Below are 27,458 nucleotides of genomic sequence, written 5' to 3' on the forward strand. Positions count from 1 at the left end.
ATGACAGATAAAAGCAATATATTTCAAATATAAATTTCATACTTACTTTTAACTGAAATAAGGAGCGAAATACACACTTGGTGCCTCATTTATCAACAGCATTTGGTACATACACACATTTTCGTGCAAGAATTATCAGGTTTTGCTTGTTTCTGAGGAAACACATAGTCCTTCATGAGCAGTAACTTTTAGTGGTTAAATAGTGTAATAGTGGGTAAAGATTAGTGGATATTGGGTAAAAAGGATCTGTATCTATAACTGTTGAAAGTAGTGAGTGGATCTCTAATTGATGCAGGTTTGATGCAGGTTTGTCCCTGGGTCTACTTATGGTAAGTATTACCTTCATTTATGTTGCTTATATTGTATTACATTAATTTTCCAAATCCAACAGAGAAAATAAACTGCAAACAAGTACACTCTTTTGGCATCCAGACAGTTCAAATGAAATACTTTGCTAGTGACTGGGCCATGATGGATAACACTTCAGCTCTGTTTGCTCTCTAAATAACACTTACAGGGCTTGGAAAGTATGCTTTGAGTCATTGCCTTGTATGCTAAAGTTGGTCAGAACGGAACTGCATGCAGTTAAATTGTGGCATGATGAGATAAGATATACCTTTATTTTTCCCACAGTGGGAAGATTTCTCTGTTACAGCAGCAAAGAAGCAAAGAGACCATGTTTTGTTTTGCACAGTTTAACAGTAATACCAGTGTGCATTATGGTGACTGGTTCACTGGGAGCAGCTCTGATTGTAAAGTCTAATAGCAGCAGGAAGAAAATACTTTCTGTATCGCTCCTTCAGACTCTTAGGATGTAACAGCTGGTCACTGAAGGAGCTGCTCAACGATGAAACTGATTCATACAGGGGGTTAGAGTTGTTCTCCAGCAATGATGATAGTTTAGGTACCATCCTCCTTTCTCCCACCTCCTGTACAGTGTACAGTGGAATCCTTTCTTATCAGCTTGTCCAGTCTCTTCCTGTCTGCGGTAGAGATGCTGCTGCACCAGCAGACCACACCATAGAATATGGCTGAGGCCACCACAGAGTTAGAAAAGGTCTTCAGTAGCTCTCCCTGCACTTCATAGGTAGATGTCAGTTCAGTATTCCCTTTACCCAGAATAAGTCTACAATCTTTCATACTCCAAAACAACCCCAAACCATCAAGCTTTTAGCTCCATGTTTAAATCTGGATGTGAGGCAGATTATTAACATCTGTTCTGTTTTCTGTCTTAGATCAGTTCTGTTCAGTTCAGGCCCAACAATTTCTAATTTCGACTCATCTGTCTACAAAACTTGCATCCAATCATTCACCGTGCTTGGGTGTTTTTGCCTTTTACCTAGTTTGTTGTATATAGACAAAAGAAACAAACAAATAGATGTTTCCAAACTTTTTTAAGGTGCTGTAGAAATAGCTGTAAAGGGTCAGAATTATGGAGATGATTACTGAGGCTTTTGGTGAACTTTTTTTATGATTTTACCATGAATTTCTCTGTCGCAGGTGCTGTTGACAGAATATACTCTCCAAAAAATAAAAATAAAATAAAAAATGTCCACTTTTTTAGAAAAGGTGAGCAAAGTTTCAGGAAGTGTGGATTATGTAATTTATTCATCCTTATTTAAATGAACATACAGCTTTAAATTCTAAAACACATACAAGCTTGTAGTCAGTACAGGTTTTTAGGCCTACTGTTGTGGTAACTATCAGGTTCGTAGGAAAACCATTTGTAGAAAGGAAAGTTTTTTTCTAAAAGAAATGTTACTGACATTTATTATTTTTTTTTTTTTGCAACAGTAACGAGGAGTAAAAGACAGGAAATACTAGAGTTGGTCGCTTTACGCATCTTTCAGCTCGGTAGGTGGCAGCAATTCTTCGTGTGAATATGAAGCTGTTTCAACCGGAAGAAGTCTAAAAGACTTTTACATTGCAGTAGATTGTTAGTTTTGCTGGCATTTCATGCCGATGCTATTTTGTAAACACGTGTGAAGCCATGTCCAAAGCTAGTGAGTACACTTTATATTTGTATTTTATTTTTGTCAATTCGACAGACTATAATCATAGCGAACTTTACATTGTTTTATTCCTTTTGCAGAACAAAAGCGAGCAAAAAGACTGGGGTTCCTTGGTAAAAAGGTGCGTAGTTCGTGCTTACAAGCTTCCCAAGAAAATAACTGATTAAGCCGGTCGCTCTTACACCTTAATCACCACGCTGTTTTTCACAGAAGGCACGTCAGTTGCAGCTGTTTATGTAGCGTATCTCTGGTTTATCGACCCGAGTGTGTTTGTGGTCATGTTAAATGTAATAATGTCATCGGCTAAAACACGCGGAGTTCACTTTCCCGGAGAAGTGCGCACCAGAGTACGAGTTCCGTTCAAGTGCAGTCAAACCAGTCGTGTGCTACCTGAACTAGTTTACCGCTTAATACCATTATTATTATTATTCTCGCCTCGGTACAGACAAGCACAATAACAATGTTCTATCACAGACGGGTATCTAAACACTCAACAAGCATCAATATAAACCTAATAAAATGACAAAAAATCGAGCCACCCCAGGTTCTTTGTGCATTTTTGTAGTACCATTTCAGTTCTTTGACTATGGAAACCATAGGGATTACAGTTTTTCTGGGGATTTGAAATTAAGCCAAATAATTTTTTGTGCAAATTATACAGGAAAGAAAACATGATTCTAAGAGCCTTTGTTGGTCATATATACACTGGTGATCAAAATTAGAGAACAATGTGTAAGCAATTGAACAATTCTGAAATAATGTCATCTTCACTGCTCAACAGTTGAAGGAGTTTTTGTCCTGTCTATACCATGCTACCAGAACACCTTTTCCACAAATTAACTAAGGCATTTAAAAAAAAAATATTATTTTGCAGAAAACACACTGATCAACATTAGAGAACATTGACTGTAGCATGGAAAAAGATTACAACAAAATTTTCTGAAGGTTACAACAGACAGTCCAGGTGTTACCACTTCAACATCTGATTGGTTAAAGCAAGTTTTGAAACTCTACCATAAAACATACACTGCTGGAAGCAATGCAACCAAGAGAGCAGCTTATGAAATCAAGAGAATAGACTATTGGGAATAATTTAAAATATATTCATTAAAAAATTTATGAAAATGTAAGTCAATGATTCTGGTGTGTTTAGACCAGTCTTGGTACCGCAGTACACGTTCCGAAACGTACACTCACTTTTTAACTACTTGTTCTTCATGTCTGTTCTGGACCAAATTGCCATCATGATCCAGAAAGACGCATTACATTCAACAAGCTTAATTGTGATTTCAGGAAGAGCATCTGGCTTAACTGTAGTTGAAGACATGGCATGTAAATATTTATTTTCTAAAGTTTTTATTTGTAATGTGTAACACTAAAAGTTTAATGGGTCAGTGTTCTTCTGAGGGACAGACTTTTTAATTTTTATAAGAAGAACAATATTTTGTCATTTAAATTACAGCACATTAAAATTCCTTTTTTTTTGTATAGCCATGCTTTTTTAGGAACATTTGGGGCAGAACACAGGCTTAGATGATACACCTCTTGAACAGATAGGAAAAAGGCCCTTTCTCTTTTTCTGACCTTCTAATCAGCATCTTTACTTAGTGTCATTTATTTTGTGACATTATCAACAATCATTATATCATTCATAAATCAGGAGTGCTTTTTTTGTGCAGATGTGAAGCTTCTCCAAAGTGCTGCTTTCTCGCAAAAGCATGGCTCTGTCCTCGCGCTCATCTTGTTTAACCTGGTTTATTAATGACTGTCAAGTTCCATCTTCAACCCATGATATGCTCTTTTATTGTCACCAAAGCAATCGTGTGTTTTTTTTTTTTGGCAAGATTTAAGTGAGCGAAAAAGTCTTATGCACATAAAAATAAGCTACAATTATTTATTTACTTGTTCAATCAATCTTTATTTCTATAGCAAATAAAATCTACCAGGTAGAGCCTACGTGCTGAACAAAGTGCAAGAGGCCATGTGCAAAATAGTAATAAACAATTGTTAATTTGCGAACAAGATATGAACAAAGTATGCATGGCCTTGGACATAACTGTACATAGCAACTGCAAAGCATTTAAGAACATTTTGAACTTAAAGCCTAACAGTCACATACTCTATAAATGTTAAGTCAGCCAAGGAAAACCAAGTTTAAACCAAATAGTGAAAATGCATTAAAAAACTTTTGAATAACATTTAAATAATTGTTTGTGTACAACTAGTGGTGTAACGGGACACAAACTTCACAGTTTGTTACGGACCTTGAGTTTTAAGTCACACTTTGTATAAATTTCAGTACAGTTTGAGGGAAGAAATGCATAACATAAAATTGCTTATTGTTTTATTAACGCAGCTTATTATTATTAACATTTGTGATCATCAGTAGTGCCTGCTTGGTTAAAAAATATATGAAATAATGTTTCATAAAAATAAAATAGAATAAATCAAATTAAATAAATTAAGTAATCAAATTAGCACAAATTAAATATTTTGTTAATATTTGCAAATATCTGTATTTGGTAATACAGATGTGTGTCATACAGATGTGTGTTTTACATTTAATATTAAATTTCTACATAAAAGTTGTGTGCATTCTGTGTAGCCAATTCTCCTTCTCGCCTTCTGTGCTTCCACAATGTGTGTACACAGTGCTGAGTTTACTTACAGGAGCACACTTTCTCCCGCCAAGTTTTTTTATTTATTATTATTATTATTTTTTTTTATAAATAACAACCTTTTCGTGGAAAGTGGCACATGTTTATAAATGAGACTCCTGGACAGGTGTAAACACAGAAGGAGAAGATTCTGGCCAAAAACAAAACACAGTTTCCAAAGTTTGGGATCATTTCAAACTAAAACATTAAGAAAACAGTGCATTTTTATTTTTCTTTTGAATTTTTTTTCATGTAATTTGAAATATATTTATATTTATTTTTGGTTTTTTATTCATATAATTTTTATTTGCATTTTGATGTAATATGGCAATTATTTGCACTAAAAAGGTTTAGTTTTCACAGATTGCGATTTCAGGATAAAAATGGTATTTTTCTAAAAAGGAAAGAAATGACCCATTCATTTGAAGCGACCTGTCTTATTTTCTCCTGTATATGTAGTATTGCTCTTTAATGAAGAAAAATACTTCTTATCTGATGAATTGATGGATTCATTGGTAAAATACTTGTTTACTAAAATAATCAATAGCTGTAGCCCTACTGTCTTTTCTCTTTGTACAGTAGCTGTAGTAGCACTAACAGGCTATTGGCTCTGTACCCACCCCCTCTGCACAAGAAAACTGATGGTCTAAAGCGCATTAAGGTGGCAAAAAAATTCATAAATCAACTCCAGTACACACGCATGTGAATTAAAAAAAACCCCATTAAAATCAAATTTTATTTATCACATACATACAGAGTACGACATAAGTTGAAATGCTTTGTACGACTGTCTGGCATGAGGGAATAGGATGGGAAGAAGAAATGAAACAAAGAAAAAAAAAAAGGCAGATAAATAAAGAGAATAAACTATGTAAAAGGTGACTACCGTGTATTCTTACTTTCAGGTGACTACCTTGTGAATCTGATGAGAGCTTGGTACACTTATGGCATTCTCTCATCAAAGCTAAATGTAGCTATTTGTAGCCACAATCTTAAATATAAAACAAATTCTGGGTTGTTTAGTCCTTTTTATTTAACTACATAATTCCATACATTATTTAATAGGATGCCTCCAGTTTGAATTGACAATGTTAATAAAAAAATAAAAGGAAGAAAAACTACTTAAGGAGTGTGTCTAAACTTTTAAATGACCATGGGGATCATTCAAAGTTCTGGGATCAAGAGACGTGTGCATAAATGAACTGAAACAAATGAACTAAAACTGTTATATGGAATGGTGGACCAACTTTTTTTCAATTCAGTATGAAAGCCTGATGATCTACTGCAAGTTAATGTTGCTTAGTGGTATGTTAAATTAAACAGTGTACTTGTTTTTCCCCACCTAGTTTCTATGTTATATATGAGAACAAAAAATCCTAGGGTTGCGGTTTTTTTATTGTCATCTGAGGTTATTTATAGAAGTTGTAGGCTGTAGTGCAATAATAAAAAATAATAATTCAATGTCAGGTTGTATAAATACAGTATAACAGTTAGAGGTCTGCAGTCTAAGAATGTTCAGAAATGAGGCACAATCAACAAGCACAAGCTGTGAATGGCATGAATGTGAAATTTGGGCCAAATCTGAAACAAAATTGTAGTTTGGTAGGTTATTTGTTTGTTTAAATTGACACTTGTCTGGGCAGGTTGATCAAATGTCCCCTATGTTTCTCTCTGTAAAGGCATCTGAACATCAGACAAACCCAAAAGGGGGAAGAAAAGATCCTGGATTGCCTAATGTTCGTGACTATAAAGAACATAATCGGAAACAAGCTGAACTTCGGAAGAAGAGGGTGAGCCACTTTAATGGGAAACAAAGATCATGTGTTTATGTATTCACTAGTTTACTATGTTGTTGTATAATCACAAAAGTTGATCTATTTGCTTGCAACCCATAGCTTGGAAACATAATAACATTAACATTTCAAACATTTTAACAGACTGCTTTTTGGCATCTTTTTTTTGGAATAGTACATGTAAAGTGATAAATTGTGACGCTCTGATATAAAATGCTAACGGTGGGCAGGTCTGATATCACTGGATCAATTTTAAAGTAGTGTAAGATTGTGTGGGTACACCACATCATCACTTTATTAATACAAGCCTGGTGTGTACACCTACTTCTAAACTACAGGTGTATTTAACATTTGGCCTGAATCATAGTGTCTAAAGATTTATTTTCTGTTGTGTCTCAGCTGGAGGAGCAGAACCAAAGGCGGCAGCTGTCAAAGGATAAAGAACTCATGAAGAGAAGGAGTCTTGATAGCTTCCAGAAAGACATACAGGAGCGTCAACAAGAGTTTGAACAAAGGGTTTGTGGCCATATCGGTTTGCAGTAACACAACTGTACTTCTTCAGAATCATCTTTATTGCCAAATATCATGGGCTGCATGAACAAGGAATTTGTCATGAGGTGCTGCTGCTATAAAAATAGAAAAACCAGGAAAATAAAATAATGAAGTAATAAATAAAGATCGCTATTACCATATTGTCCCGAATATAAGGCGATATTTTTTTTTAATGGAAAAGCATCTCAATAAATGTCTGGTATTCCAGCTCTAGACTATTGTCAAGTCAAGTCAATATATTTCATAGCGATTTTCACAACAGACATTGTCTCAAAGCAGCTTTACAGAAATCAACATTTAAGGTGAATGGTGTGCATTTATCCCTGATGAGCAAGCCATGGCGACTGTGGCAAGGAAAAACTCGATTAGATGTTATGAGTAAGAAACCTTGAGGGAAACCAGACTCAAAAGGGGAACCCATCCTCATTTGGGTGACATCAATAATTTTTGTCAATAATACCATACACCCGTAAAAATAGGTGGCACCAAAAACAGGTAAACGAGTTCCTTTGAACTGAAGCAACCTGATAAACTACGGTCATTTACAGTACCAGGACTGCATGACAGAGTGTGACTGTCCAGAACATAGCGGTTCAAAAGTTGGCCAAGTAAACCAGCATCTGAGGTGAGCTTATGATGCAAATTTTATACTCATGGGGATAAATGCTTCTTTATCTGTTAGTTATCTAACAACTGTCAAGCAGCTAAGAAATACGGCATGTTGGAATGTAATGTCGGAGATGGCGAGCCTAAAAGGAAAGTCTTAGAAATGCTAATACCGGTAGTCAAAGAAAAGCTTACCATGGTTCTAAAAGCAGCCGGTCGAACAAAGTGTGTCAGTACGTAGCCCGTGTTAAATCTGCTCTGCTATTGGATTCACCACATATGGGTATGTTCATGTTTTTTCACAATGAGGTGGATTAGCCTATGCTAATTAAATCCAAATTTGCTGCAAGTAATATATGATATGCCATATGAAATTTTTTAATTTAAGCAATTTCTTTATAAAAGACAAAAGTTGGTCTTCAAAAAGCATTTTTCCAAAAGGTACACTTTAAAAGGGGTCGTTTTATAATCAGGGTCGTCTTATTTTCGGGACAATACAGTAACTATAGTATTGAATAAAGCACTGTACTATAAATATTGTCGGCAAAGAAGGAAAGAGTCAACAGCAGAGTCACACAGTATGACTGGAGAAGGTGGGGCTAGTTGTCATTTAAGTACATTAACATCTCCACTGTTTTAGTGTTGAGCAGGTTAATTTCCCACCTGTAGTCAGAGCTGAGCCCAATGAGGGTGGTGTCATCTGCAAACATAAGTATCTTTACAAACTGGTGATTAGAGGTGAAACTGTTGGTGTAAAGGGAGATGAGTAAAGGAGAAAGAGCGAAGCCTTGAGTGGAGCCAGTATAGGTTGAATCTGGTACACTTATATGGGAGAGCCTACCCTGTAGCAGACTAGGGATGATGATGCTAAAGGCAAACTGTAGATGGTCCAGGAGTGGGTCTATGATCGATTTTATGTAGGGCAGCACCAGGCACTTACCGGTAAATTACTTTATTACCACAGAAATCAAAGTGTATGGGTATGTAGTCATTAAGTCCTGTAATACTGGGTTTTTTGGGATCAGAGATGATGGTGGCGGTTTTGAAGCTGGCTGGTATATGGCATATCTCCAGTGAGGTGCTGAAGATGTTTGTAAACACTGGCAAAAGCTGATGAGCACAGTTCTTCAGAGTGGATGGGGAAAATAGAGTCTGGTCCAGCTGCTTTGTGGGGGTTCTGTTTCTGGTGAAGCTGATGTGTGATATTGTGGGGCATGATGTCCAAAGCCTCACCAGTACTCAGTGGTATGTTCTGCATTACATCCTTTCTCAGCAGTCACTGACTCACAGGAGACCTTTAGCTACTGCCCAAAGGTAAAAGTGTGGCCTTCTCTGGTAAGTTATAGTTAAAAAATAAATAAATAAATAAAATAAAAAATAGGTGTTGGAGGTGTTCCGCTGGTGCATAGTGGACCAGCAGCAATGCCACCCTTAATACACTCCCCACATTTCCCTAAAGGAAGTTCTGAAACCCATTATCTGGCCATGCACAGACCTCATAAACCTTTCAGTGAAAGGCAGCAGATCATCACTGGATGGCATCATCCGTCACAGGCTGAGTGGTTAAAGCATATACAGCTGCAAATGCGGTGGACTACAGCAGTCGGTCCCCAGCGTGGTCCTTGGCAATGCTTTGGTATTGCTGATGGTAGTTGTGCAGGATAAAGAGGGCTTAAAGAGGGTCCCCACTTCTTTGTAGAATTGAGTACTTCTCTTTTTCTTCCAGCGAGTTTGGCTCCAATGTAGAACCGTGTGTGTGTGTGTGTGTGTGTGTGTGTGTGTGTGTGTGTGTGTGTGTGTGTGTGTGTGTGTGTGTGTGTGTGTGTGTGTGTGTGTGTGTGTGTGTGTGTGTGTGTGTGTGTGTGTGTGTGTGTGTGTGTGTGAGAGAACAGAAAGATAGGCAGGTTTACTGTAAAGCCTTGGGTGCAATGTTTTCACTTATTGTTGTTATTGTTTTGCATTAATAAACTTTTTGTGTGTGTGCGCAGGAAATAGAAATGAAAGATTTGGAGAAACACATCAGTTTTGAAAATGAGAATTCAAGAAAAACCTATTACAGAGAATTTAAAAAAGTAAGTGTCTTCTTTAATTTATTTATTTTCTGAGGTAAAATTCTCTGTTCCAGGATATTTTAGATTGAATATTCACTTTTTGTACGTGTTTATTCAGGTGATTGAAGTCTCAGATGTTATTTTGGAGGTTTTGGATGCTAGAGACCCTTTAGGCTGCCGCTGTCGTCAGGTTGAGCAAGCAATCATCCAAAGTGGAACCAATAAGAAAATTATTCTTGTTCTTAATAAAATTGGTAAGTTGAAATTTTAGAAGCATGTGAAGTGAATTTGATTGTCAATGAAAGTCGAACCACACAAGAATAAAATCAGGAGCATCTATTATATGTAAGAAATTTGATAAAAGATGCTTTAATTTCTGTTTATTTGCATTTAGATATGTTGAACAATCAATATCCATTTATCAACCAATGTCATTTATTTTATTCTTTAAGATCTGGTGCCCAAGGACAATGTGGAAAAATGGATTAAGTATCTTCGCAATGAGTTTCCCACAGTGGCCTTCAAATCTTCCACCCAGCAACAAAACAAGAACTTGGTGAGAATGCTGTTGTAATAATTGTCATTTGCATGCAATTGATTTAACTAATTACTATTTAGGTTATGCGTTGTATGTTATGTGTGAGGTTGTGTGTGTGCATTTTTTAAGCTGCTAATCGCAGTAGATAAAACAGGATGGCCAGCTATGTTCATCTTAGAAGATGGACACTATGTACACATCTCGGATTAAATATAGAATGTGCAATGTAAAATGGCTTTATTGACTGATTCAATGTGTTGAGTAAAGTGTTAAATTATGTGTAGTGCTGAAAATATATGGTGTGTGTGTGTGTGTGTGTGTGTGTGTATATACACACACACACACACACACACACACACACACACACACACACACACAGTGAGGAAAATAAGTATTTGAACACCCTGCTATTTTGCAAGTTCTCCCACTTAGAAATCATGAAGGGGTCTGAAATTGTCATCGTAGGTGCATGTCCACTGTGAGAGACATAATCTAAAAAAAAAATCCAGAAATCACAATGTATGATTTTTTTAACTATTTATTTGTATGATACAGCTGCAAATAAGTATTTGAACACCTGAGAAAGTCAATGTTAATATTTGGTACAGTAGCCTTTGTTTGCAATTACAGAGGTCAAACGTTTCCTGTAGTTTTTCACCAGGTTTGCACACACTGCAGGAGGGATTTTGGCCCACTCCTCCACACAGATCTTCTCTAGATCAGTCAGGTTTCTGGCCTGTCGCTTAGAAACACGGAGTTTGAGCTCCCTCCAAAGATTCTCTATTGGGTTTAGGTCTGGAGACTGGCTAGGCCACGCCAGAACCTTGATATGCTTCTTACAGAGCCACTCCTTGGTTATCCTGGCTGTGTGCTTCGGGTCCTTGTCATGTTTGAACACCCAGCCTCGACCCATCTTCAGTGCTCTAACTGAGGGAAGGAGGTTGTTCCCCAAAATCTCGCAATACATGGCCCCGGTCATCCTCTCCTTAATACAGTGCAGTCGCCCTGTCCCATGTGCAGAAAAACACCCCCAAAGCATGATGCTCCCACCCCCATGCTTCACAGTAGGGATGGTGTTCTTGGGATGGTACTCGTCATTCTTCTTCCTCCAAACACGTTTAGTGGAATTATGACCCAAAAGTTCTATTTTGGTCTCATCTGACCACATGACTTTCTCCCATGACTCCTCTGGATCATCCAAATGGTCATTGGCAAACTTAAGACGTGCCTGGACATGTGCTGGTTTAAGCAGGGGAACCTTCCGTGCCATGCATGATTTCAAACCATGACGACTTAGTGTATTACCAACAGTAACCTTGGAAACGGTGGTCCCAGCTCATTTCAGGTCATTGACCAGCTCCTCCCGTGTAGTTCTGGGCTGATTTCTCACCTTCCTTAGGATCAGTGAGACCCCAAGAGGTGAGATCTTGCATGGAGCCCCAGTCCGAGGGAGATTGACAGTCATGTTTAGCTTCTTCCATTTTCTAATGATTGCTCCAACAGTGGACCTTTTTTCACCAAGCTGCTTAGCAATTTCCCCGTAGCCCTTTCCAGCCTTGTGGAGGTGTACAATTTTTGTCTCTAGTGTCTTTCGACAGCTCTTTGGTGTTGGCCATGTTAGTAGTTGGATTCTTACTGATTGTATGGGGTGGACAGGTGTCTTTATGCAGCTAACGACCTCAAACAGGTGCATCTAATTTAGGATAATAAATGTAGTGGAGGTGGACATTTTAAAGGCAGACTAACAGGTCTTTGAGGGTCAGAATTCTAGCTGATAGACAGGTGTTCAAATACTTATTTGCAGCTGTATCATACAAATAAATTGTTTAAAAATCATATATTGTGATTTCTGGATTTTTTTTTTAGAATGTCTCTCACAGTGGACATGCACCTACGATGACAATTTCAGGGTGCTCAAATACATATTTTCCTTACTGTGTGTGTGTGTGTGTATGTATATTTATATATATACACATAATGTGTGTGTGTGTGTGTGTGTGTGTGTGTGTGTGTGTGTGTGTGTATTACATATATACATGCATGCATGCATGCATACACACACTCCTGAACAAAATCTTAAGACCGAGGGAAACATTCCAAGAATTCGCATTTCGCGCTGGTGTATTATAACCAGGTTGTAAGAACTGCTTCAAAATTTCAAAAGAAAAAAAAAAACAGATTGCCAATTTATTGAAATCTGCATTTAAACTCAAACAGGCTGTTCATCAGCTGATCAAAAGTTTATGACCACAGCCCAAAAATCCCCACAACAGAACTAAAAGTTTCAAAAAAGGACTAGTGAGTAGTTCCACCGCTTTTGTTTAAACTTCAAACACTCGTTTCGACATGCTTGGTGCAACTGTTTCCAGGACTCTGGTGGGAACGTTTCTCCGTGTGTGTGTGTGTGTGTGTGTGTGTGTGTGTGTGTGTGTGTGTATATATATATATCTCACACGTGTGTGTATGTATATGTTTTTTCTTTGAAACTTAGCAGACATGATTTTAAAAAAGCTACACAAATCCGTTAGTAATGATCACGGCAGGTGGAAACACTCCTTGCTTTAGATATTTATAGATATTTTTAGCTCTTTTGGTTTTCCTGTTTGGATGCCAAATACAGACTACTGCCACCTGCTGGTATTAGTTATGTTCTCTCATGCAAGCACAGAACAAACACGAAAGGTTTGGTGTCTCAGATGCGCCTGCCTAATAATTGGCCTAATCTGCAGCACAATCAGCCGATCACGATTATTTAAAAAATGGCAAAAATCGGCCTGATTAATAGGCTAGCCCAGGGGTGACCAACCAGTCAGAGACAGAGAGCCACATTTTTTACTGTGTTACCGCAAAGAGCCACATCATACACATGGGCACACATGAACATCACCCATACATTCCACACACAAACACACACACACACACACAAACACACACACACACACACACACACACACACACACACACACATCTGCTCAGTCAGATTTATTGTAAATGTCACACACCAACATGATAATGACAGAAATTGACTCCTACAGTACCAAGACTAAAGGACAGTCATTTTCAACAATAAACATTGTGTGCACTGTCTCACACACACAAACTCTGTTTGACCAAGTCCACAAACAAAAATATAATAATTTACAATAGCGTTTTTCTTTTACTATGCATGTTGCTTAGTGGGATTTCTGGCATTCTTTGCCTTGAACAATCCCCTTAAAATCTGTATTCCGTTGTTGCCACTCGAAGCAATTCTTTCTCATGGGTGTCAGTCAGAACAGATTGATGCTTTGATTTCACGTGTTTCAGGGTAGAAAACACAAACTCGCAGACGTTTGACATTGGGGTATTTTTCCATTGGCACACTTTTCCAGAACTCAATGGTCCTCCTCACAAAGATCGATCATCTCCAACTCAGCCGCAGCCTCACCTGTGACTAGCGGGGCTTTCAGACAGTCCGTCTCCGCATTAAATTGGTAGAAGAGAAACGTAATCTGTGGCCTTTTCAGTTGTAGATCACGGAACCGGCTCACAAAGCTTTCGTGCAGGTTTTCAACCATTGTTGCATATCTGGCTCTTTGCTTATTCAGGGCGGCGCTGGTGACTTGCCCGCTGGCTTTTAGCAGAGTGGGAAAATGCGTTAAATCTCCCTTTTGAATATGCGCCTTGAACAGCTTTAGTTTGTTGACAAACGCAAACACACTTTGCACCAGGTCAGGCAGCATTTTTTTATTTACCCTGCAGGGTCAGGTTCAGTCTGTCCAAGTGACACAGCATGTCGACCAAAAAGGCCAGATCCATAATCCACTTGATGTCCGAGAGCTCGGGATAGTCCTTGTTTTTCTCTTCCATTTACAGTTTCACGGCATCCAAAAGCTTAAAGAAGCGAGAGAGTACCTGGCCTTTTGATAGCCACCTCACAGTGCAGTGCAGCGGCAGGTCACCTGGAAGCACTTGGTCCAACTTAGCGATGAGATTCTTTAATTGCCTGTGGTTAAGCGCATGTGTGCGGATGTAGTTGACGATTTCCATCACAGGCTTCATGACGTTGTCTAAATTCAATGATTTAGACACGAGTTGCTCCCTGTGGATGATGCAGTGGAAATTCCAAAACTCGGGAAATGTTTGGTCAGCTTTGCACAACCCCACAAGCCCGTACACAGATCCGATCATGGCTGGCGCTCCGTCCATGACTATTGCAGTTAGTGTCCGTATGGGCAGATTTGCTTTTGCAAATGCAGTCATCATTGTTTCTTTCACGGATTTCAAATGCAGTCATCATTGTTTCATTCTGTCTTTTAATGGCACAACATCAAGAAGTTCCTTAGTTGGCAAATATTGCCAACTGAGGCTTGTCTTGTATGTCACAACTCTCATCCAATGCGACACTAAAATACTCACATGCTTGAAGGTCAGAGTGCAACTGTGATTCAATAGTCGTGTTAATGTCCGATATTCTGTGTTCAACAGTGTGGCGGGACAGTTTGGCGTCTGATACCATGCGTTTTAGTTTGTCATTTTCAGTAGACAAGATTTCAACAACGTCACTGAGAAATTTTTTAACAAACTCGCCTTAATCGTATGGCTTTTTAGCCCGTGCAATGTTCCAAGCCAGTTAATACGAAGTGTTACAGTCCCTTTTGGAAATTCCTGGTCGATGTTAGCATGTGAGCTGAAGTGGCGCTGAAGATTTGAAGCTTTAAAATGCGCTAATGACGCCTGACACATAAGGCAGAATGGCTTGCCTTAACTACTTCTTCTTCTTTCGGCTGCTCCCATTAGGGGTCGCCACAGCGGATCATCCGTCTCCATACCACCCTGTCCTCTACATCTGCCTCTTTCACACCAACTACCTGCATGTCTTCCCTCACCACATCCATGAACCTCCTCCTTGGCCTTCCTCTTTTCCTCCTACCTGGTGGCTCCATCTTCAGCATTTTTCTACCAATATAATTCATGTCCCTTCTCTGCACATGTCCAAACCATCTCAATCGAGCCTCCCTCACCTTGTCACCAAAACATCCTACATGTGCTGTCCCTCTAATAAACTCATTTCTAATCTTGTCCATCCTCGTCACTCCCAACAAAAATCTCAACATCTTCAGCTCTGCTACCTCCAGCTCCACCTCCTGTCTTTTACTCAATGCCACTGTCTCTAATCCATACAACATCGCAGGTCTCACCACAGTCCTATAAACTTTCCCTTTCATTCTTGCAGATACCCTACTATCACAAATCACTCCTGTCACTCTTCTCCACCCACTCCACCCTGCCTGCACAGTTTTCTTTACTTCTCTAACACACTCTCCATTACTTTGCACTGTTGACCCCAGGTACCTGAACTCCTCCACCTTCTCCACCTCTTCTCCCTGCAACCGCATCACTCCACTGCCCTCCCTCTCATTCACACACATGTACTCTGTCTTACTCCTACTGACTTTCATTCCCCTTCTCTCAAGCGCATATCTCCACCTCTCCAGGCTCTTCTCAACCTGCTCTCTACTCTCACCACAAATCACAATATCATCTGCAAACATCATAGTCCAGGGAGACTCCTGTCTGACCTCGTCCGTCAACCTGTCCATCACCACTGCAAACAGGAAAGGGCTCAGGGCCGATCCTTGATGCAGTCCAACCTTCACCCTGAACCAGTCTGTCGTACCTACTGCACACTTCACTGCCGTCACACTGTCCTCATACATGTCCTGCACCACCCTCACATACTTCTCTGACACACCTGACTTCCTCATACAATACCACAACTCCTCTCTCGGCACCCTGTCGTACGCTTTCTTTAAATCCACAAATACACAATGCAGCTCCTTTTGTCCTTCACTATACTTCTTCATCAACATCCTCAAAGCAAATAAGGCATCTGTGGTGCTCTTCCTCGGCATGAAACCATACTGTTGCTCACAGATGGTCACCTCTTCTCTCAGCCTGGCTTCCACTACTCTTTCCCATAACTTCATGGTGTGACTGATCAACTTAATTCCCCTGTAGTTACTGCAGGTCTGCACATCTCCCTTATGCTTAAAGATCGGTACCAGCACACTCCTTCTCCATTCCTCAGGCATCCTCTCCCCTTCCAGAATCCTGTTAAACAATCTGGTTAAAAACTCCACTGCCATCTCTCCTAAACATCTCCACGCTTCTACCGGTATGTCATCTGGTCCAACCGACTTTCCATTCTTCATCCTCTTAATCGCTGCTCTCACTTCCTCCTTACTAATCCTATCTACATCCTGCTTCACCAACTCCACATCCTCCAACCTTCTCTCTCTCTGATTTTCCTCATTCATCAGCTGCTCAAAATACTCCCTCCATCTTCTCAACACACTCTCCTCATTAGTCAACACATTTCCCTCTCCATCCTTTATTGCTCTAACTTGCAGTACATCCTTCCCAGCTCGGTCCCTCTGCCTGGCCAATCGGTATAAATCCTTTTCTCCTTCCTTAGTGTCCAACCTCTCATACAGCTCCTCATATGCCTTTTCCTTGGCATCCCTTTTTACCTGCTGCCGCATCTCCTTGTACTCCTGCCTACTTTTCTCATCACTCTGTCGATCCCACTTCTGTTTTGCCAACCTCTTTCCCCTAATGCTCTCCTGCACTTCCTCATTCCACCACCACGTCTCCTTGTCTTGCTTTCTATTTCCAGATGTCACACCAAGTACTTTTCTAGCTGCCTCCCTCATCACTCCTGCAGTAGTTGCCCAATCATCCGGCACCTCTTCAACACCACCGAGCCCCTGTCTGACCTCTTCCCTGAACCTCACACTACACTCTTCCTCCTTCAGTTTCCACCATCTTATTCTTCTCTTAATCCTTACTTTCCTCCTCTTCTTCTTCGCCTCCAAAACCATCCTACAGACCACCATCCAATGCTGTCTAGCTACACTGTCCCCCGCCAACACCTTACAGTCTCCAATCTCCTTCAGGTTGCATCTCCTACACAGAACATAATCCACCTGTGTGCACCTTCCTCCACTCTTATACGTCACCCTATGATCCTCCTTCTTCTTAAAATACGTGTTCACCACTGCCATTTCCATCCTTTTAGCAAAATCTACCACCATCTGCCCTTCCACATTCCTCTCCTTAAAACCATACCTACCCATCACCTCCTCATCACCTCTGTTCCCTTCACCTACATGCCCATTAAAGTCTGCCCCAATCACCAATCATTCTTTCCTAGGTACACCATCTACCACTTCATCTAATTCACTCCAGAATCTTTCCTTTTCCTCCATCTCACAGCCAACTTGTGGAGCATAGGCACTGATGACATTTATCATCATCCCTTCAACTTCCACCTTCACAATCATCACCCTATCAGAAACTCTCTTCACCTCCACTACACTCTTACTGTACTCTTCCTTCAGAATCACCCCTACACCATTTCTCTTTCCATCCACACCATGATAAAACAGTTTAAACCCACCTCCAATGTTCCTGGCCTTACTCCCTTTCCACTTGGTCTCCTGAACACACAGCATATCTACCTTTCTCCTCTCCATCATATCAGCTACCTCTATCCCTTTACCCGTCATAGTACCAACATTTAAAGTACCAACCCGAACCTCTACTCTCCTACACTGCTCCTTTTCCTGCCGTCTCTGTAGACGTCTTCCTCCTCTCCTTCTCCTCCTTCGGCCAACAGTAGCCCAATTTCCACCGGTACCCTGTTGGCTAACGATACCTGTGGCGGTCGTTGTTAACCCGGGCCTCGACCGATCCGGTATGAAATTCTCATTTGTGATCCGCATATTTGATTTGGCACATGTTTTACGCTGGATGCCCTTCCTAACGCAACCCTCCCCATTTACCCGGGCTTGGGACCGGCACTAAGAGTGCACTGGCTTGTGCCCCCCTAATGGCTGGGTTAATGGCTTGCCTTAACGGTCAACAAAAAAAATATAAACTCTCCCACTCTGTTAAAAACGTCCTGTGTTATCTTCATATTTTCGTTTTGCTGTGCATTTTTCCCCTGCCATTTTGAGAGCGAAGTTGCTAAGTAAACAATTTGCATATCGAAGTTTGTGGGTTTGTTTAAATGCGCGTTTGCTTCGCTTGAGTTCAATACGGTATTTTCGTCAAATGCGCATGTGCATGAGATGAATATACCGAAAAGTTTCCCAGTTAGGGGCAAGATAATTTACGTCTTAACAATACCGTATTGAACTCAAGTGAAGGGAACATGCACATTAAAAAAAAAACCACAAACACTAACTCTGATATGAACCTAAGAGCCGCATGAAACCAGCCAAATAGTCGCATGGGGCTCGAGAGCCACGGGTTGGCCACTCCTGGGCTAGCCGATCATTCGGTTGACCTTTAGCTTTGAGTACAATTCTTTCATACTGACCACTAGATGTTCAACATGGCAAATCATGCCAAAAAACTCTCTGAGCATTTGAGAATTAGAACACAAAGATGGCCTAGGCTAAAAGATTATCTGTAACACCCTGAAAGTGATTACAGTACAGTGGCCAGGGTCATACAGAGGTTTTCCAAGACTGGTTCCACTCAAAACAGACCTCGCAAGGGTCGATCAAAGAAGTTAAGTCCTCGTGCTGTGTGTCTGGCTTCAAAATACAGAGATTAGTGCTGCCAGCATTGCTTTAGAGGTTGCAGAAACGGAAGGTCCGCTTGTCAGTGCTCAGACCATACGCTGCAAACTGCAACAAGTCGGTTTGCATGGCCAGAATCACAGAAGGAAGCCTCTTCTGAAGCAGGATCACAAGAAAACCTGCAAACAGTTTGCTGAAGACAAACTGTCCAAGAGCATGATTTACTGGAACCATGTCCTGTGGTCTAATGAGAAATGTGTCATGCCTACAGTCAAGCATGGTGGTGGTAGCATTATGGTCTGGGGCTGCTTGAGTGCTGCTGGTACTGGGGAGCTGTGGTCCACTGAGGGAAACACAGATTTCAACATGTACTGTAACATTCTGAAGCAGAACATGCGCCCTCCCTTCAGAAACTGGGCCAAACTGAAGTTTTCTTACATAACCCCAAACACACTGCCAGATGACAACTGCCTTGCTGAGGAAGGTGAAGGTGATTGACTGGCCTAGTATGTCTCCAGACTTGGACCCTATTGAGCACCTGTGGGGCATCCTCAAGCATAAGGTGTATAAGCACCAGGTGTCTAACATCCAGCAGCTCCGTGATGTCATTATGGAGGAGTGGAAGAGGATCCCAGCAACAACCTGTGCAGTTCTGGTGAATTCTATGCCCAGGAGGATTAAGTCAGTGCTAGATAAAAAAATAGTGCTCACAAAATAGACACTTTGGACAGAGTTTAACATGTTCACTTAGGGTGTACTCACTTTTGTGGCCAGTTATTTAGACAATAATAGGTGTCCGTTCAGTTATTTCAAAAGGACAGGAAATATGTACTGTATCCATTATACATTGCTGCACATTGACTTTGACAATCGCTTTTGTACATTTATAATATGCTTTATACAGAAACGTACCCATGTGCCTATAAGCCAGGCCACTCAGGAACTTTTGGGGAGCAGTGCATGTGTGGGGGCTGACTGTCTCATGAAGCTCCTCAGCAACTACTGCCGCATCCAAGACATTAAGACTACCATAACCGTAGGAGTAGTTGGTAAGTGCTTAATATCATCATCATCACAGCAAGGCATTTTATCAGGTTAATTTTATTTGCCACAATTTCTTAATTATTCTAGGATTTCCAAATGTTGGAAAGAGCAGTTTGATTAATAGTTTGAAGAGGGCACGAGCTTGCACTGTAGGAGCTACCCCTGGTTTAACAAAGTAAGTAAACATTTTGAAACATTGTGTTCTTTCATCTGTGGTCGTTTGTTCAATGAATTTGTCATAGCAGAATTCTTGTTGCCAGGTGCCTACAAGAGGTGCATTTAGACAAACACATCAAGATTCTGGACTGTCCTGGTATTGTGATGAATTCATCAAACAGTGATGCTGCTGTGATTCTTCGGAACTGTGTAAAAATCGAACAGTTAGTTGACCCAGTCCCAGCAGTTGAAACAATTTTACGACGCTGTAGTAAAAAACAGGTGGGTATTTCTCATTATATACTGATGGTTTTAAAATCCAGACTGACACAAAAAATTTTAATTATAAAAAAGTATGTAAATATTTTAAATGTTACTTTTTTTAGTCAGTAATATAATTGGCAGGAGAATTGTATTAAATTTGAAAATAATGCAAAATAGAATCATTTCCACCTGTGATTTCAGATTTCAGGTATGCTCCAAATTTAGACACTGACTGGCCTGTGGTCCTTCAGCCCAAAGAGCAGCAGGCTGCTCGAATCTATGTGACTCCTTGATTACTTTCATATAGAGCATCACCTTGAGTTCATCTCACAGACCACTTTTTTTTTGGGTTTGTTTGCACTAGTAACCAGCTGTACACAGCTTGGTAGAGGAAAGTTTATTTCTGATTTTGAAAGATTATTCTGGCATCCTGTCCTGTTGAGAAAGTGTGAAGTGGTCTCCACGTGGGATTGGGGTGAATTGGATTGCACATTTTATAGTTGCCCCTGGCAAGTCTCATTTCTAACACTGACCACCATCACCAGACTCACTGGTTTGAGGTGATATATTTGACATGCGTTGCCTCTATCCAAATGCTTGTCCTTATAGCCGCTTTTAACAAAACTGTAAAAAAAAGATTTTGACACTAACAGTAATTTGAAACTTGACAAGAGAAATAAAAACAAAATCAAATACCTGTCATACAGCTAGTACAGTCAAACCCACTTATCTCGACCTCGGTTAACTCGCCAACCCTATTAAGTCGATGTTTTTGAAGTGGAACCGGCAAATTCTCGCTTTGTCTTAGCATTTTCTAATTGTTTATGTAAATTTTTTTATGTCGCCGAACCCTAATATCTCGAGCACAAGGGGGGCACATTTGCCACTTAACTTCGGTTATGTCAGGAATCCCCCTGTCAAACCTCGGCATTCCCCGAAGCACCCTGCTTCTTCTCCCATGCGTGCCCCGCCCGCACTGAGCTTCTCGCAGTCATGCTGATCACACACACCTGACTCTCATTCACTCGCTCATCCCATCTCCTATTTAAGCCCCTCACCTCCTCACACTCGCAGTCCGTTATTGTTTGCGCATGATCGTATGTGTTGGTTCATGTCGGTCTGTGTAATCGTGTATACGTATCCCGCTACGTACCCTTCTTCTCGGACTCTGCATTCTCTCAACGGCTGCGCTTTCATTCCAAAGCACACCCTGGATTACCCCGATCCTGCCGTTATCCATGTTCACGCTGTCTGCACCACGTTTATCCGTTGCTGCCCAGCGCTGCGCTTTCCATAGCGCGGATCCGTGAATTCTCTACACGAACTGTCTCTGCTTTCACAGAACTTCGTGGACCGCGCTCCCGGAGCACACCACTGGATATTACTGCTTCGCTACAAGTATTGGTGGATTATCTCCTGAGTATTCTCAATAAACTTTGTTTGCGTTTACTTCGGCTTCCGCCTCCTTATCCGCATTACAGGTTATCTCGATCCGCATGACCAATCAATCAAATCACGGCAACGCTGTTGTGTAAAAAAACCTCCAAAAAACACGTGCATGCACATCCTCATTTAATAACGCACATCATGTACATAAAGAAATTTCAAGCACGTTAATATATTGCCGCCATATTGGCTTTCGTTTGTCTCGATCATCGGTTATTTCGACGCTTTTTTGGCGTCCCCTTGGCTGGCGACATGCCCGGGTTCCACTGTACTTTAATAAAATACCTGTCATACAGCTAGAACTTTAATCAAATACCTGTGTTATACAGCTAGAAATACAATTAAATACCTGTCATACAGTTAGAATTTGCATTCTTGTTCCTGTAGCAAATTCTCCGGTGTTAACTACCCTAATGTTGGAGTTTTGCTTTCAGGTGAAGAACATTGTGAATTTTTATTTATTCATTTATTTATTTTTAGCTGATAGAAGTTCTTATCTCTTAAATTTACCATAATTACCTGTAAAACACTATACGACATGTACACAAAAATACAATAATTGTCATCTAGTGGCAATGCAAAACTGCCTTTTTACACTGGCACACTCCAGGTATGGTAATTGATTCCATCAGGTTTAGGAGGTTTGAGTGTTGCAAATGTTTGTCCTTGTTAAGTTTGTGACTTTCTGTCAGGAGTTTCTTCAACTTTGTCTCAAGAAAGGGATTGCTTGCCTGCAACATGTTAAGCTTGTAGCAGGTAGTGTGCAGTACAGTGGTAGCAGGTAGTGTGCAGTGCAGTGCACTCCATATTTATAAGTTTTCCTTCCCGATCCTGTAGATTGAAACTTGAAAAGACCCTTCTAGCAAATTGTATGAAACTTTGCAGGTCATATCTTGTTTGTTGTCGGCCACCTGAATCGAATGCAAACATGCATGATCATAAGTATAACCTAGGGCTTTCAGATGAAAAGGTGACCTAACTCTGATCTTAGGGTAGAGAGAATCGAACCAGTGCTGAATGTTACTGAACAATATGTACAGCCACATTTTTAGTCTTGCTAGAACTGCAGTTATTCCAGATGTCTGTGTGCACCCTACAAGTGCCCCACACCCACCTCAAACAAATGAGTCCTTTTTTTCTGTAAAACAAGTGCATTGCTTAAACAACAGACCAATATCCATGGTACATTAAGAAGGAGTAAATTTTTTATGGGGGTCAGCCACCATATTAACTAGCTTTGGCTCTGGAAAGCCTGTCTGGCTTTTGGAGTTATTCTTGCTGGGTTTGGCACATTATTTGCTGGTCCACTCAAACATAATTGAGATGGCCTGCATTTCCTCAGCTGTTAGAATTAACGCGTGGCCTCAGTGTCTGCAACTTCTGGGTCAGCACTGTACCATGAAGAAGATATGTATGAGAGATGGTAGTTCAAGGTGGGGATGAATATTTGTCACTTGAGAAAATTATTCCAACATAGGTTTTGCCTGGGCAAGTTCATTTGCAAGCACAGATGCTGTAGTGTGGTAGATTTATTGACATTGTTTCAATGATGATGGAATTATGAACATGTATTGATAGCATATATAACTACTGTATGAGGAAGTCAGGTGTGTCAGAGAAGTATGTGAGGGTGGTGCAGGACATGTATGAGGACAGTGTGACAGCAGTGAAGTGTGCAGTAGGAAGCCGAAAGAAGATGATGATTGATAGCATAAATAACATGGACACAGTGGTTTATATAATGCCATGTTTAAACTCACTTTAAGAACACACCCTGTTTGCTTAGAATGTATGTAGCAGACCTATTAGTGAATTATAGGATTTGACTAGTATGTTTATATGAGCTCAAGCATTTGTCTGACCCTGACACCTTTTAACCACACCTTTATGCTGTGATCTAAGTTTTTTGAAGTCTTAATTAAAATTTACAAAAAAAAAATTGTTGTAAACTATTAATACAGGTAAATTAATTAGGTTGCAGCATGAACATTTAATTCATGAATCATATGTATGTAATGTGATTGATTGTCTTTTTTTTTTTTTTTTTTTTTTTTTTTTAAGATTATGGAGCACTTTGGTGTTCCAGACTTTCACACAACGCTCGACTTTCTGGCGCTACTTGCCCATCGTCAGGGCAAGCTGAGAAAAGGTGGGCTTCCTGACAGTGACCAAGCTGCTAAGAGTGTTCTTATGGATTGGACAGGGTAAGTATTTTTTTTCCACAAACTAAGTTTCAAGCAGGGTAACTTTTACATACACAATATTTTAAACAAACTAAATTTAAAAAGTGCTTTTATTATCAGAATAAACCGATCAGGCCTTACTTTACATCCTTCCTAATATTGTGTTAGTCCCCATCTGTGTTCTGAGCTGCACGGCATCGAGAGAAAAGCTTCCACCGATGGTGATTTTTAAACACATGACGATGCCAAAAGATAAACTCTCAAGAGAAATTGTTGTGAAAGGAAGGAGGAAGACAGTGAACAATGAGTTTCTTGGTAGGCTACAGTTTAGATACAAGCCATGTAACAGGCACAGTCTTTCGTTAAAGCCTGTGTAAAGTTCATTAGTTTCAATGAAGGCTTATAGACAGGTGCGGCTTATTTATGTGTAAAATTCAAATCTTTGTAAAGTTCAGTGGGTGCGGCTTATATTTGGGTGCACTTAATAGTCCGGAAATTACGGTAAGTAAACTCTTGTTAAATCAATAGTTTAGCAGAATATTGCATCAAATATTATTTGTATATTATTTGTATATTATTTGTTTACCTTAATCATATGTTTACAGAGGGCGTATCAACTACTACACACACCCTCCTGAAACACACATACTACCAACCCATGTCAGTGCTCAGATTTTAACTGAGATGAGCAAGGAGTTTGACTGGGATGAACTGGAGAAGGACAACCAGGAGACATTAGCCAGTAATTAATCAATAAAGAGCAAGAAATAGCAATTTATATTTTATAGCAATGTTGCTACTCTAGTAGTCCTCTAATAAACACTTCATATAATGTGTTTTAGAATGTGACCCAGGAAGTGCTGAGATGGCCTTTTGCATGACCACATCAGAAATGGCTGAAATGGAACATGAAGAGCCAACAGAATGTGAATCCTTAGGCATAGATTCCCAACACACTGCTGAACCCGTGGATGCAGATGAGGATCCAGAGGTGTCACAATCCCATATAAATAAATTAGCAGGAGATCAATTAAACATTTTTGTATTTCTCTGTATTTAAATTATACCTGTCAAATAAAAAATTTTTAATAATTTTTTTTATTTCCTTTATAGTTTGGACAATTGACTGTAGATCTTACAGCAAGAAAAACGAAATCTGGTACAATGTTGGTTTCTGCTCCCAAGACTGTGGCCTTGGATATTCTAGCTGTTGATCCACTTCAACAGGGCCAGGCACTTCAGGCCGCTAACAAGAAAAGAAAAAAACAGCAAAAAAGAGCAGGTATTTATTCTCAGCCACTTGTAAGCCACATAATTCACATTCAAATCCCATTTATCATCATGCAGTAGACAGAGATTGTGTAAAAATTAATGAATAAGTTTGTTGTGACAATTAACAATGGACTTACACAGTTTGGGTGTTATTGTTTATTTTTCCCCCTTTCTTTTTTTTTTCCTCAATAGACAAACTTGCCACGAAACTCTCAGATTCTCTCACGTCAGCCATGAATTTTGCCTTTCTGGATAGCTGAAATTATGAGGAAAAAGCAAAGCTGTGCCAAGATTGTAAACACAAATGCCTGTTATGTAAACAAGTTGAGTCCTTTTTATTAGTGTGGCTCAAATACCATTAGCATTTACTTCAAAGCTATTGAAGGAAAATTATTAAACTATTTGTTTAAACTATGAGCCTGTTTGCATAAATCCCAAAAGCCTAACCATTTAATTTGCTTGTAATGCTTGTTTGGTCACATGTAGTGGGTGAAAGAAGTATTGAACAAATTCAATCAACATTTATTTTGATTAAACACACTTCCAATGCAGCAATTCACATGACACTTTGACCAGACATTAGTAATAACTCAACATTTATATGTAATATAAGATGATATAATTTCTTGTGTTTATTAAAGTGAAATATGACAAAAAAAAATATGAAACATGCTAAGAAAAAGCAGGAGAGAAAACAGCAGCTGATTTTACTCAGATGTTTTACTGTTCCCTATACAGGTGCAAATTAGAATCAGATGGGTAAGTGCATGTTTATAGGTTAGAACAAGACTTGCCCATCTCTGAATAAAATGTACAGACATCTCATTATAGGTAGAGGCAAAGTGTTCTCCCAAGATCCTCCCAAGTTTTCCCTTTTCAGGGGTTACAGTAAGAGTGTAGTGGAGGTTTAGAGAGTTTCTGATAAACATGTTGCTGGAAGTTGTAGGGGTGATGAGCATAAGCACTGATCACATTTATCCTCAAGTGGGTTGTGAGATGGAGGAGAAGGAAAAATTCTGGAGTGAGTTAGATGAAGGGGTACCTAGGAAAGAACAATTGGTGATTAGGGCAGATTTCAAAAGCCATTTTGGTGAAGAGAAGGTGATGAGGAGGTGATGGGTATGTATGGCTTTAAGGAGAGGACTGTGGAAGGGCAGATGGTGGTAGATTTTAGCTAAAAGGATGGAAATGGCAGTGGTGAATACTTATAAGAAGGAGGAGCATAGGGTGACTAGAGTGGAGAAAGGTGGACTATGTTCTATGTAGGAGATGCAACCTAAAGGAGATTGGAGACTGTAAGGTGTTGGCAGGGGACAGTGTAGCTAGACAGCATTAGATGGTGGTCTGTAGAATTTGTTTGGCGGTGAAGAGAGTGAGGACTGTAAAAAGGGATAAGTTGGGGGAAACTGAAAGAGAAAGACTATTGTGAGATTTAGGGGAGAGGACAGAAAAGGGGCTTAGTTGTAGTGAAGAGGTGCTGGATGATTGGGCAACTAGTGCTGAAGGATAAGGGAGACAGCTAGAAAGGTACTTGGTGTGACATCTGGAAATAGAAAGGAAGACAAAGAGACGTGGTGGTGGAATGAGGAGGTGCAGAAGAGCATAAGGAGCAAGAGGTTGTAGAAACAGGATTGGGATCGGCAGAGAGATGAGAAAAGTAGGCAGGAGTACAAGGAGATGCGGCAGCAGGTGAAGAGGGATGTGGAAAAGCAAAGGAAAAGGCAAGTAAGGAGCTGTATGAGAAGTTAGACACTAAGGAAGGAGAAAAGGATTTGAAACGATTGGCCAGGCAGGGGGACCGAGCTGTGCTTCAGGTTAGAACAATAAAGGATGGAGATTGAAATGTGCTGACTAGTGAGGAGAGTGTGTTAATATGATGAAGGGGGAATTTTGAGCAGCTGATAAATGAGGAAATGAAATAGAGAAGGGTGGTTGATGTGGAAATAGGTGTAGAAGAGAAGTATGTGCGGGTGGTGCAGGGCATGTGGCAGCAGTAAAGTGTGCAGTAGGAACGACAGATGTTGGATTGCATCATCAGCTCAGTGATTTCCTGTTTGCAGTGATGGACAGGCTGATGGACGAAGTCAGACAGAAGTCTCCATGGACTATGATGTTTGCATGAATGAGAGGGAGGGCAGTGGAGTGGTGCGGTTGCAGGGAGAAGAGGTGGAGAAGGTGGAGGAGTGATTTGTGATAGAAGGGTAACCTGGGGTCAGTCTAAATAAACACAAAAGAAAACTAAATAAATGCAGACAACTTATACAAGAAACTAATAAGATAAAGAATAATCAAGGTCAGAAACCAGGCCAATAGC

General features: G+C 40.0%; 1 protein-coding gene and 1 long non-coding RNA gene across 2 annotated transcripts in view; both read left to right on the forward strand.

Moving 5' to 3' along the window:
* Nucleotides 1–27,458, forward strand: part of LOC310722034 — a 120,064-nt gene that overhangs the window by 58,608 nt on the left and 33,998 nt on the right. The gene's annotated exons all lie outside the window — the stretch shown is intronic.
* Nucleotides 1,851–25,561, forward strand: gnl3l (G protein nucleolar 3 like). The gene is made up of 15 exons (XM_083534179.1): nucleotides 1,851–2,003; nucleotides 2,093–2,133; nucleotides 6,349–6,459; nucleotides 6,862–6,978; nucleotides 9,609–9,692; nucleotides 9,790–9,925; nucleotides 10,124–10,227; nucleotides 19,684–19,828; nucleotides 19,911–19,998; nucleotides 20,084–20,261; nucleotides 23,751–23,893; nucleotides 24,478–24,614; nucleotides 24,715–24,863; nucleotides 24,986–25,154; nucleotides 25,337–25,561. The coding sequence occupies exons 1-15, from the start codon at nucleotides 1,991–1,993 to the stop codon at nucleotides 25,402–25,404; spliced, it is 1,683 nt and encodes a 560-aa protein (XP_083390305.1). The 5' UTR covers nucleotides 1,851–1,990; the 3' UTR covers nucleotides 25,405–25,561.

This window comes from Silurus aristotelis, assembly GCF_946808225.1.
Source record: "Silurus aristotelis genome assembly, chromosome: 28".
Taxonomy (NCBI): Eukaryota; Metazoa; Chordata; class Actinopteri; order Siluriformes; family Siluridae; genus Silurus; species Silurus aristotelis.